Consider the following 13,437-nt stretch of genomic DNA (forward strand, 5'->3'; position numbering starts at 1 on the left):
TCATAAGTGGAAAATACTTTTTCCTTAAGATTGTATAAGAAGCATTCAATTTTTTTTAACACTTACCTACTAACAATTGTTAAACCTGAAATCAGAACTTTTAAAAAATCTTCAGAGTGTAACTTATTTTCTCCCAATGTTGAATATGATGACGGTATTTTGGAAGCATCCTTAGGCAATATACACACAATAGGCACAGAACGCTTTTATTATTCATTTTATTTTCATATAAATTAACATCCTAGAAAAATTGAAATAGAAACACTAAATACAGTATTGCACATAGCGATCTTTGTTAAATGCCCTATTATTACAGTGAAGAATGGTAATATACACATTGGAGGGACTGAAGGAGACAGGAAGACTAGAAAACAAACCAAGTCCACTACTGTTTCTTTGCACTTAAACTATAAACTAAAAGGTAAAAGACCATACTTTACATAAATGCAAACATAGTTGTGATTCAGGACATTTTCTTTTTTAAGTCTTTCCATAATTAGTTTCTGATAGCAAGAAATTCTCCCCTTTATCAACATCGATAAGCCCCAACAAATATCATTAAAAGAATTAGAAAAAAAAAACCACCTATTAATATTAGACAAAGCCATCACAATGTATCTTGAGCTGACTTTAAAATACTCTCACAAAGAGTGGGAGATTTACTCTTCTTCCCCCTTGAAATAAAATAAAATCCTTTCCTAGGCTCCTTCAGGTAACAAATCATTACATACTCATTTTATAGCTTTTAATCACCTGCTGTAACACATAGAGATGATTCTAATCATGTAAAAACACTCAGGCAGGTACGTGAATTAACAGATGCCAATCCACCTGAAAACTTACTTTTTTTTGCCAACAATTAGTCATGTTTGGCAATTTTATGAACATCATTTATTTAAATTCCTTCAAAATATTGAGTCATATTTTCTTTGTGAAGGCCAATGGTAACATTATAGAGAGGCACAACTTTAATTTACTTTAGCTGAAGATTAGTTTTATGTACGGTCTCAAAGAACACAGGCTGATAAAAACCCTCATTAAACTTAATACTCTGATTTCTGCCTATATTAAATGACTTATAGGAAAGGGCTTTCCTTTTGCTATATTTTTTACTTGAGTAAAAAAATGATAATCTTCTTTCACAAATATATAGTTATGGAGAGCAACCCAAGAGTTGGGGAAGCCTTGATTATGATATATAAATGGTACTTAAGTTTTAAAATAGAAAATTTATATGTAGACATGAAACTGATACAAACAATTCACTAGAAATAACATTTTAGCCATAAATCTAAATGCAGTGAAATGGAGTACTGGTTGTCAGTAGAAAGGAAAATGTTTTGCTGGGATAAGGAATATTCTCACAAAAGTAAATTGTAAGTTAACATTTAGCATGTTCAGCATTAATGCAAATATTGCCTCTTATACATGCTGTTTTGGTCTATCAATATTATACCATAAACTTTACAAAAAGAAAATGTGTCAAATTCTCCACTGGTCTACTGCTTTTGCATTTTTATGAATGTACAGTAAAATTCAACAATTGGTGAACTGTCTAGAAAACACAAAGATTATGCTAGAGGTCAAGAGGAAAAATGAACAAAATGGTATAGTTTCCTTCCCACCCTCAGGTCAGCTGAATGTTGCGGAAGTGGTTGCAGTGACTCATGTTCATTTTGCTTTTCATTGCTCAGGTTTTCATGCTTATCTTTGCTTTCTGAAAATAAATGCACCAGAGAAAAGTTACAGTTAGAAGTAAGAACCTTAAAAAATGTACGAAGTATATAATAGCCCAAACAAGATCTTTTCATTTGGATTAAATTGTCTAGGAAAAGGTTGAAGATCCACCAGCCCAGAAAGGAAGAATATATAAGCAAAATCCGTTTTATCTGTAAGAATTTCCCCAGCCAAATCACCAATTATTTTTGAGACCAAAAAAAAAAAAAAAAGGCTTTAAAAATTCAGCTTCTCACCAGTGTGAAAAAGTACCAGCTCACCTTTCTCATTCTCCATCCTATGCACAAATACATAAAGATTGAACTGAGTGTTCATTCTCTTATATCCTTACAATAGCATGATTAGGTTGATTAATGATTTTCCCTTCTCATTCAGTGCACCTTTAAGGTTATACTCAAATCAAAAAGGCAGAAAATAACCTAAACCATAAGGTAAAACTTGTCATTAGATAATATTAATTTTGATATAGAGAAACTAAAGGGAAAATATATTTTAAGTGGAGATGTAATTCCTAACTTTTTCTAAGTAGGGTTTAATCATATTCCAATTTGGGTTATTTTGATATCTTTTCCATTTTTTAAATGTTATTTATTTTTAAGAGAGAGAGAGAGTGTGTGAGTGAAGGAGGCACAGACAGAGAGGGACAGAGGATCCCAAGTGGGCTCCCCACTAACAGCAGAGCCCAACATAAGGCTTGAACTCATGAACCCCGAGATCATGACTTGAACCAAAGTCGGGATGCTCAACTGACTGAGCCACCCAGGCACCCCGTTATCTTTTCCATTTACACTACGTCAGACTAATCCAATTCAAAGTTTTCCTATTTTAAGGCCTAAAACAACTTTTCACTTAAAACAGCATCATTTACTTACTCTTGTGGTACCAAGTGATAAAACCTCAAAACATTTAAAAAAAAAATACTGACAGTGTGTCATAAAGGAAACTTGTCTTTTTTTTTTTTTTTTCTTTTGAGAGTGTAAGCAGAGGAGGGCAGAGAGAGGGAGACTGAGGATCTGAAGCGGGCTCTGTGCTGACAGCAGAGAGCCCAATGTGGGGCTTGAACTCACGAATTGTGAGATCATGACTTGAGCCAAAGTCAGACGCTTAACCTACTGAGCCTCCAGGGCACCCCAGAAAACTCATCATTTTTACCAAGCCCTGCCTCCCAGGGTGTGAAAGTGTTGTTTTAAAGAAAGTGGGTAAGTAGGAACGCTAAATAAGCTTGTTGAGGTCAGGCTGTTAGTTTACAGCTGATACACAGCCAACTCTATAGAGTCATTTGTGAGTACAAGCCGGGTCTGAGCCCCCTGGTCTGAGCAAAGGGCAATGCTACTAGTACTCAGCATTTCCCATCGTGTTTTAGATCCCAATGGTGCTAATTCCAATTATAACAGCCTACTCTGGGTTCAAATACGGCCCTGTACTGGTGATACATGTGTAATGGAGAAAGTGAAAAATTGCTCCCCAAACCTCACCAACACACACACACGCAGGTAGATGCATTCCTTTAGGAGATTTGTCTTAAATCTTAAGCTCTGAATGTCGATACTGAGATTCTCTTAGCCTTTGAGCCTGATCAAAAGCATACAGAAAAGGAGATTCTTCAAGTCAGAGCATAGCATCCATTCATAGTTAAGAGGAAAATAATTAAAGTGTCATTATGTGAGTTTGAATATGTTATGAAAATTATGTTTAAAAGCCAAAGAAAATCACAAGTTAAAAAAGGGGAGAGTTAAATACTTACAATTCCAGAGTCATGTCTTGGTTTTATTTTATAAAGTGATTTTCCCTTTTTCTGCCTACACACCTCTTCGGCTTCTTTTACTCTGGGTGGAGAGAAAACACATGTATTTAAACAGAGTCCTACATAGATCACTGGAATTCACCTTATGGTAGGTGGGCAAGTAGCAACTCATTAAGGATTTGAATCATTGGAGAAAATATCACATACACAAGAACATTATCTGACATTTGATTCAAAAACATTGAACTAGAGGCTAACTCATTCACGGGTTCTCACCCTGGAATCAAAGGGGGTCAAATGGAATGATATGCAAACACATGAAAATTTTTATATCTACATTTCATCCTACATTAAAGGAGTCTTTTGTAGAATAAATTAAGGAAATATCCCTCATTTTCAGCTAAGGGTACTGAGATTGGCTCTATTACATAAATCTGAAGCATTAAAATCAATCAACAATATCATAAAAATTCATATGCCTATTTAAAATTATTTTGGATTCAATTTCCACATCACACTTACCCATGTCTGAAACTCATTTGCAGTGAATACTTCATCAAGCAACAGAACCAACCATTTGTTTGAAAACAGAAAATAGAGTGCACAATAATAATATTTTGACACTTCTAGGAGTTATTTTTAAAAACACGCTCCAAGGAAAACAGCACCAAATTTACTAGAGGTATAGTTAAGAAAGGATGTTATTCAGAGGTAAGTTCTCCATTAAGTTCTGGATCTGCTATTTGATACCGGGTAATGTCCTTATACTATCAACTCTTGTATTCCCGCAAATAGTAAAAAGGCTTAATACTATTTAATAGTATTACTATTATTACTACAGAGTTGTTACAAAGATCAAAAATATTTTATTTAAAATGTTCCTTATAAACCGTAAAATGCTATAAAAAGTATATGTGATTGTTTTAATTAAACAAATAGTAAGAAATTTTTAAACTGGGATTATACTAATAAAAAGGGGTTCCATAAGTAGGAAAACTAGCCTATCAGGTTAATTTATTTTTTTATTATCATAATACCCTTGGAGATTAAAAGTGGAGCATTTCTGGAAAAAACTTAAAAGGCTGTGACTTATCTTAATAAAAGATTTTTAAAATTCAGATCTTCGAGCTTATTTCCTGAAAGAAATGAATTACAAATATATTTCTTGAGCCCTGTGGTAAAAGATTTAATGGCAGAATTCCTCTATCACATAACTGAATGAATACCTGTTTTGAAACCGTGAAGGAAGCAAATGATCCAGCATAGTAGCTCTAAGATCGGTACTGGAGTTTACATTAAAGCGTGACGAATGAAAGTAATTCCTTTTGGACATAAAATGCCTGAGTTGATATTATTAGTAATTCCAGAAAATGACGACAATTTAGAATATGCTCCATTGCAACTCCTTTTTATTACTTTTTGTCCGAGCCATAAATTGCCTTTAATCCTTCCTCCAAACATTTGAAGACAAAAACATTTTCTTTATAACAAAGGATTGCAGGAGTTCCCATCTTCCTCTGAAATAGCTACCAGTAAATTTAAGTGTAACTATTTGGACGGGGAATTAAAAAATCTTTTTTTGTAAGCACTAAGCCAAAATCCAGTGGATCCCCTCTTAAAGTTACTTGGAGCTCTTTAAACTATTTCGTGACATCTATTTAAAAAAAAAAAATAGGGGCGCCTGGGTGGCGCAGTCGGTTGAGCCTCCGACTTCAGCCAGGTCACGATCTCGCGGTCCGGGAGTTCGAGCCCCGCATCGGGCTCTGGGCGGATGGCTCGGAGCCTGGAGCCTGCTTCCGATTCTGTGTCTCCCTCTCTCTCTGCCCCTCCCCCGTTCATGCTCTGTCTCTCTCTGTCCCAAAAATAAATAAACGTTGAAAAAAAAATTAAAAAAAAAATAAATAAAGTACTTCACAAAAACTTAGATCACCAAAGCATTTTTATTTTCTCACTATCATATTTATTTTGCTTTAAAATTTTTTTAATGTTTCTTTATTTTTGAGAGAGATAGAGAGACAGAGCATGAACAGGGGAGGGGCAGCAAGAGAGGGAGACACAGAATCTGAAGCCCGCTCTAGGCTCTAAGCTGTCAGCACAGAGCCCGATGTGGGGCTTAAACTCAGGAACTGTGAGATCGTGACCTGAGCCGAAGTTGGACTGAACCACCCCAGTGTCCCTATTTTGCCTTTACAACACATTTTTCTAAGGATCACGGGAAGACAAACATATTTAACTTTACACAAAAACAAATTCAGCCATTCCTTACAGCAGAGATGACGAAAATTGCAATGTGCGTCAAGGAACCCTCACAAGATTTAGCTCGCTCCTTCATTTGACAATCATTTATGGAGCAGTGACTCCAGGCCACGCACTAGGCTTGGCTCAGTTTTATAAGGACAATTACATTCACTGTCTAATTGGAGAGCTACCCACGTAAGTAAATCACGTGTGTGCATTAAGCACCACCACCTAGGATTGTAGAGGTTCAGCCATGTCCAGGAGGAGGATAGGGATTGTGGGAATCTTTCTGGAACAGGTTGACAGCTGAGCCTTGATTCAAAGAGAAGTCTTAACTGCTCTTACCTTTCCCAGAAGGGGAAACGGGACAGAAGATGAAAGAATAATATGTGTAAAGACCGAGTGAGACAAGGAATACCGCAGTGAGATTAGAGAACATACACACTTCCCTCCTGTGCTGCCACGGGATGCCTACACCCTTAGAAGCCAATGATTGAACTGGCTTCTGCCTTATGTTCCAGTTTCTGACGTGCATGGCTCGGGTGAGTCAGTCACTGCATCCTGGGCACCTCCAGATAGGCACAAATAAACGATTTGGGGACCTGAGACCCTAAGCACCAGAACCTTAAGTAGTTGCTATTCAGATTTAAGGGCACAGGCATGGAACAGATGTTAAAATGCCGTTCTCTCGGCCCGCCTCCCTCTGGCGCAAGCCCTGTAATGGGTGGGAATCTAAGCAGCACCCCAGAATGTGATGAACACGGCCAGTGGGCAACACTGAGAAACTGCACCCTGGCACCAAGGTATTCCCCTGAAACCCGGCCTGGGCAGCCGCCCTGAGCCCCTGGCCACGGTGCTTCCTCACCCCTCTCTCTTCCCAGTGCACACTGGGTCCCGGCCCATACCCCGAGAACTTGCTCGCTTCAGCACTTTGTGGAGTTGCACCCCTCCTAAGCTTCCCAGCAAATGCGGCTTCTTCCAAATGCCAATTTTATTTCAACAAAACTCTGACAACAAGACATTTTTTCCACACTTTAGGCAGGAAAAAAGAATGTGTCCCTGGAGGTGAGATACACTGCCAGAGTTGGCAGAAATAAGAAGCATAACAAGGGAGAAGCCGGGAAGGAGAGAGAGGGCTGAGGCAGCTGTCCTTATGAGCGTCTCCCGTTGGCTCTCCATCTGGGCGAGTGTGGCGGGCTCGTCGGCTGGCTCATCCAAGTTAGGCCTATTGAGTAACTACTTGTACATGTTCCACCCTCTTTCCCTCCTGCCTCACCCCTCATTCAATCATGCCGAAAATTTCTTAAATGGAGAAGGAAAAAGATGTTTATCTCACAACTAGACATCACAGGCTTTAAGTGAAAAAGCATGGTGGTGATAACATTTCAAACAATAAATAAAGACGACCACTACGTCCTGTTTGGAAAGGAGATGGGGAGTAAAAACAGGGACGATTCTTCATTTATAAAAAGAGAAAGGAGAGAGAGGAAACCATGGGTAGGCCAAAGAAGATAGCCCGTAGCTTTCAAATGTTGCCTGCACTTGAGTTTAAACTCTGATTAGGGTGAGGACTGGGATGATGTACCGACCTTGCATGATTCATGAAGACATGTTCTTTTGAATCTGGTTGCAGTCACACAAAGGGGACTGCCAGGGCATTTGTTAATCAAGATTTCACCCTATTAGAGAACTAAAAAGGGAAGTAAAAAATTTCAGATGACATCTTTGATAGGCTCATTTAACAGTTGCAACTTCTAATCTGCAATCTAGATTACAGAAAGAAAATATGAGCAAAAACAAATCATATGATAATGAAAACTCTTCCACTCATCACCTCTAGTGATCTTGGAAAAACAACACAGAAAGCAGAGACTAGAAAACAGGAAATGTAGCATTGCCTTTTAGACCGAAGAGAAGGATACTGAGTGGTATATAATGGCTGTAGAATTTGACGTTTGTGCTAATATTTCGCTGTTAATAGCCTTTATTGTCTGCAGAACTTAAGAAACAAAACCAGGCTGAATAAATATTGAAAGTACATATTATCCCTTAAATGAAAGGTCAAAAGTAATCATAACATGAGACATTTTTTTAGAGGGAGAATTTAATTATAGGAAATAACCAAATGGCATATATGGAATCAGGTTTGGCAAATAGAGTAGGTGACCAATTTGAACAAAATAATTTTTGTTCTAAGCAAAGTTTCGTTCAGGCAACAAGTAGAAAGAGTGACACGAATCAATATGCGATTCCCAAAAGATGGAGACTTGCTCCCTTCAAGGGCCAACTTTGTATAACCAATTTTGAATAAAGCCTTTCTGAAAAAAATCAAACTTTTCTCTTCAATAAACGGAGGCACAATTTAACTTTTACTTGATGGCCCGTGTTCGTCACTGCCTTCATCACTGTTGTAATGTGCTGATACAGGGCCACCCTCAAGGCCTCCTAAAATATATACCCATGTGGCAGCTCACCCCTGCATGGACCTAACACTTGTACTTTGCTGTATTTACTTTGTGTCCACGTTAAGCTTTCTAAGATAGCAGGTTGTGAGCACTTCTCACTGGCACCAGCACGCCTGCCTCGAGTAGAGACTCTATCTTCTTCAATAATTTCTATCTTCTCCAGACGGGAAAACCAGATCACCAAGCTACTTTAAATGGGCTTCAAATTAGAACACCGAGTTCAATGCTAGCTAAACGAAGGGAGTTCCCGGACCTGGAGGCAGTAATTGTAGCCGCCACAGGCCTTCTCCCCACCTCCCACATACTTCAGGGCTCCCAGCTGTGTCTGGAAGGCTGGCAAGGCCAGAAGTCGGACTTACAGATAGGCAGGGCTTTAGGGCTCTAAAGGTCTAAGACTCTGAGATTCTAAGACACTGCACGCCTCTCGTCATATTGTACCACCCGGCATGCTTACTCAGCAGGTTGTCCTCAAAGATGGAAAGCAATTTGGAATGAATATAAAACCTGAAATTCAAGCTTATCAAGGTAAAGATGGGTGACACCATTAATTGGTAAGGACAGATTTTGTAGGCCTACCTCAGGGTAGGGAGGGAATCATTTTGTGAGGAATAGGACTGTGAGATTATCTCTCAGATGAGACTGTTTTTGCAGTCCAGGGCAAAGTGACCAGAGAAAAAGAAAACACTTTCAAGTATTAAAGCTTAAATTTAAATTTACTTTAAAAAACTTTTATATTACATTTATTTTCTAAAAAATAAAGCTGTAAATGTAACCTAAAAAATAGTAGACTTTAATACATCTATAGGCTTTTTAAATTTCTTATATGCAAATATCCTCAGTTGTAACAACTTCCTTTGGTTTGAAGCAGTTATGGATTCAGAAATTATGAAGCACAGACAATTTGAGCCCAGGAGAATGAAAATATGAAAAATATTTTTTATCACACAGAATTTGCTGAAACTAATTTGCATTCCAATTATTTTTATTTTGGTATTTTTCAGAACAAATGGAAACTTTCTCAAATGTTTCCCTTATTATAACTGGGCATATTTAACCTAAGGGTTTTTCTAAACAAAGAGAGTGGTTTCTTATTTCTCTCCTAATAAAGACGTATTTTTATCTGCACTTCCCCCACTCCTCCCAGCCCCAGACTCATTTATTGTGAGGCAAACATATACAAAAAGTTCAGTGTGATTAAGTTTAAAGACAGTTTGTGAGATGAATAAGGGAGATACACTCGGCACAGAAACAGAGAAAAGAAACCAGACATCCCTGTAGCCTGCAGGCAGAATCATTTTATCTACCTTCTAGAGCAAAGGCCACGCTGGCCACAATCTTATCAAGAAAACAGATATGCTCTCATCATTCAGGGGAAGGAGAAAGGGAGTCACTTTTCTGCCACTAAACATTAATAATTTGGTTTAAAGAAGTATCTGTGGCAGACAGATTCACTTCCTGCTGGCTCCAATGAGGCTTGCTGTGAGCAGCCGATTCCTTGCTGGAGTCTACAGCCTGTGAGAGATTTAAGTGTAGCCCAGCACTGGCATGCCACACGCTGGAGATCCCGATACAGAGAAGAAGCAGCTAAGAGTAGACATCATTATCGTTATTACCAGTTCACAATTTACTTCACTGAAACGCAACACCATTGTGCCTGACTACAAAATTTACAATTTTCTAAGAGAGAAGCGAAAAAAAGACCCACATATAAACACACAGAGAAGAGGGGCCGTGAGAGATTCTAGACAAAGGCTGGTTAGGAGAGCTGGCTTTAAAGTTATGGGTGTCTCTCTCCAGGTAAAGATGGAAGTAGGCGTTAGACGCCTTGTGGAATTAAAGGTGATCTGGGGGGAGGTTACTCCTGGCTCTGTCTTCTCTCCCTTTGACCTTAATGATTTAAATTTTTTTTTTTCAACGTTTATTTATGTTTGGGACAGAGAGAGACAGAGCATGAACGGGGGAGGGGCAGAGAGAGAGGGAGACACAGAATCGGAAACAGGCTCCAGGCTCCGAGCCATCAGCCCAGAGCCCGACGCGGGGCTCGAACTCACGGACCGCGAGATCGTGACCTGGCTGAAGTCGGACGCCTAACCGACTGCGCCACCCAGGCGCCCCTTGACCTTAATGATTTAAAATACACACACAAAAACATCACAAAACCCCTAGGGACACAATGGGAACAATCAACCAAAAATGTCACTTATTACCCTCAAGTAAAAAGGACTTCAGTTTTCTCAAGAACATGTGAATTTCTGAATTTCATCACTGACAGTATCCAGCTTTTCAGAGAAACATTGCATTTGCACCTCAAATGGTTTCCAACTGTTTTTCTGGACATGCTTGCTCAGTCTCTTCTACTGCTTATTTATTAAACTCCCTCCCCCCACCCCCCACCATCCAGGGTCTAATGTTGACCCTGTGGTGTCTACAGGCAATCCCTACGTGACAGTTCCAACTATGCTGAAGACTTTCAGATCCACACCTCTAGTTCTGATCTTTCCCCTGAGCTCCAGATCCCAGTGGACATTCTTCTTTCCTTTCCCACCCAGGCCTTGGTTAAGGACATAACCATCCAGGGCACCTGTCTGGATAGTAGATCAGTTTATCGTCCGATTCTTGATTTTAGCTCAGGTCATGATCTCACAGTTCATGAGTTTGAGCCCTGTTTAGGGCTCTGCGCTGACAGTGCGGAGCCTGGTTGAGATTTTCTTTCTCTCTTCCCCTCTTCCCCAACAAATAAACAAACATTAAAAAATTAATGTTTTATTAATTGGGTTAAAATTAAATAAAAAAAAGAACATAACCATCCATAACCATTCATCCACTGAATTCTTTCTTTCCCTCTTCACCAACCCTCCATGCATATGTAAATGGTAACAAGTTCCGTTATCAATGATTCCTTAGTAATGATGTTTAAATCTGTCCCAACCTAAATTCCACTATTTCTGATTGTTTTCAAGGCTCCTCCTTAATGCCACTGGACCACTGCCACACCCTCCAGAATGGCTTTTACACTGTTCTAATCCATCTTTCACAAATTCCCCAAACATGGGAATCACATCTGAGCCACTTATTCATTTGCCAAGAAAATACTAAGTTTCCTAGTGAGGTATTCAAGGCCATTTACAAGTAACCTAATTTCTCCTTAGTCTCCACAATGTTCCCTGGGCTCCAACTATGCATAACCACTAATCATCCCTGTAGGAGATCTTTGCTAGATCAGTTTCTATGGGACTACCCATTCTCTTTCTTTTCCTTCCAAGGATCCCTCAAGTTAAGCTCAAAAATACCATCCTATAGAAAGTATATAGGACCCTCTAGGAAGGCGTATTTTAAAGACTTACAGCTACATTTATGTATCTGTCTTTTGCCTTGTTGAATACTAAGTTCCTTGAGATTGGGGATCATGCACATTCATTTTTACATTCCCAGGAATAATAATAAAGCTCACACAGGTGAGTATTCATTAGACATTTGAAAAATAACTGAATAAATGATGATGAACAGAGAAACTGAGAGTAAGCTAAAAAATGCGCGGGGATAAATTTTGACCAATAACTGGGACTTTGATTTAAATATCTTTTTTTGCCTTCTTCTTCCAGTGAACTCTTAAGCAATGAGTCTGGATGTCCAATTCACATACTGAGCAAACTATGCAGGGTTCTATCTGACTTGATCTTTGAGTTTACTGATTTACTACTATAATTCCAACCATAAATAACAATTTAGTTGTGAGTACACATAAAATTTATGAAAATTTAGTATATCATATCCACTTTCTTCTATCTTATAGAAAAATTAAGTTTATATGCACTCTATGAATCATTAGAAGCCTGTAGGATTTAACATGGAATCATGTCAAACTACTCTCACTAACTCTTATTAGCTCCTAGGTTAGTGGAAAAGATAAATGACATAGATGTAATACATCTTCTTTTCAACAAAGCATTTGAAGAATCTCTAATGGGATGTCTGCAGACAGGAAAGTGAAATGATAGGTGAGAGGACACTTAGATGAGTTTATGATGGTCAAACATACTAAAAAAACATAACAGGGTGTCACTACATCTGGTTACGTTCTTGCTTTACAAAGCATCCCATTGAAGAGGATCGAGCACAATTAACTGGCAAAATTTATATGAGACAGGTTAATCTGAGAATGGAGAAAACTGTCCTAACAATCACAGATGCCAAAAAATAATGGAGATGTTTTTTTATTTGAGGAAAGTGAACAGTAAGCCAGTAATGTTTCAGACACAGTGAGTGCTCCATGTGACCACCTCATCCAACCATCTGGCAACCAAGCATGAGAAATGTAATCATGCTATTCTAGAAAGGAGGAGCGTGGGATTCAGAGAGGTTCTTGAGGTCATATAATAATGGAATGAGTGATCTGGTCAACTTCAGAGTCTGTATTCTTTCCATATCATTCTCTCTAGGAAGGGTACAAAATCATGAGCTTAATGTCTACTTATTAGTACTGTAAAAATGGTATTCCTATAATGGGAAGTGAATTGGGATAGATGATCTTCATTTTATTTCCCAAGTTCAATATCTTTTTCCCTTTAGAGAGCTTCCACAGAAAGAGCATCTTAAAAGACACTATGATATAAGCTCCTTGAAGGCAGAGAACAGAACGTCTTTCCACTCCATTATCCCATGCCCAGCACAGCACCTGGCTCATCACTGTAGCATCTAACACTTACTAAGGACTTGTTATATGCCAGGCAATGGGCTAAGGAGATATTATCTCCTCTAAATCTTGTAATATAATCCCATGGGTAGATACTATAGTTACTCAACTTCTACAATGAGGAAACTGAAACTTAAAGTGGTCAAATTATTTGCTCGGGGTCATACACCAAGTTGTGGCAGATCTGTGGTTCAAATCCAGACAACACAAAATCCACCTCCAGAGTTCTAGTTGTAGCCACTGAACTACATTGTCTTTCACTACACAGACACATGCAGAAGATGAAATATACAACCATTTATACCTTCCTCTTTCTATTTATTTCCATTTATATATTTATCACATATTTATATATATTTCCATTCACTATATTAATTTGTATTATTTAATTTTTATTTATTTAGAAGTATTTGATCCTTCAGACTGAATCTTTTAAAACTCTGAACATATAAAATGTGGCAGTTTAAAGTGATTTTTGAGAAGAGAAACTATTTACAAAAATGGACACATGTGTTTTACCAGATACTGGGGAGAAGCACCATAAATGGACAAGCTTTGAA

The 13,437-nt window shown here is 38.3% G+C and overlaps 1 protein-coding gene across 1 annotated transcript in view; it reads right to left on the bottom strand.

Annotated features, from left to right (window-relative positions):
• Positions 1 to 211: 211 nt before the first annotated feature.
• The window catches only part of FMN2 (formin 2), a 391,745-nt gene continuing 378,519 nt past the window's right edge, over positions 212 to 13,437 (bottom strand). Inside the window, exons 17-18 of the mRNA XM_030303011.1 lie at positions 3,482 to 3,563; positions 212 to 1,717 (exon numbers count right to left, since the gene is read on the bottom strand). Coding sequence (XP_030158871.1) covers positions 1,691 to 1,717; positions 3,482 to 3,563 — 109 coding nt within the window. The 3' untranslated portion in view covers positions 212 to 1,690. The remainder of the gene's footprint in view (positions 1,718 to 3,481; positions 3,564 to 13,437) is intronic.

Source organism: Lynx canadensis, chromosome F1, assembly GCF_007474595.2.
Source record: "Lynx canadensis isolate LIC74 chromosome F1, mLynCan4.pri.v2, whole genome shotgun sequence".
Taxonomy (NCBI): Eukaryota; Metazoa; Chordata; class Mammalia; order Carnivora; family Felidae; genus Lynx; species Lynx canadensis.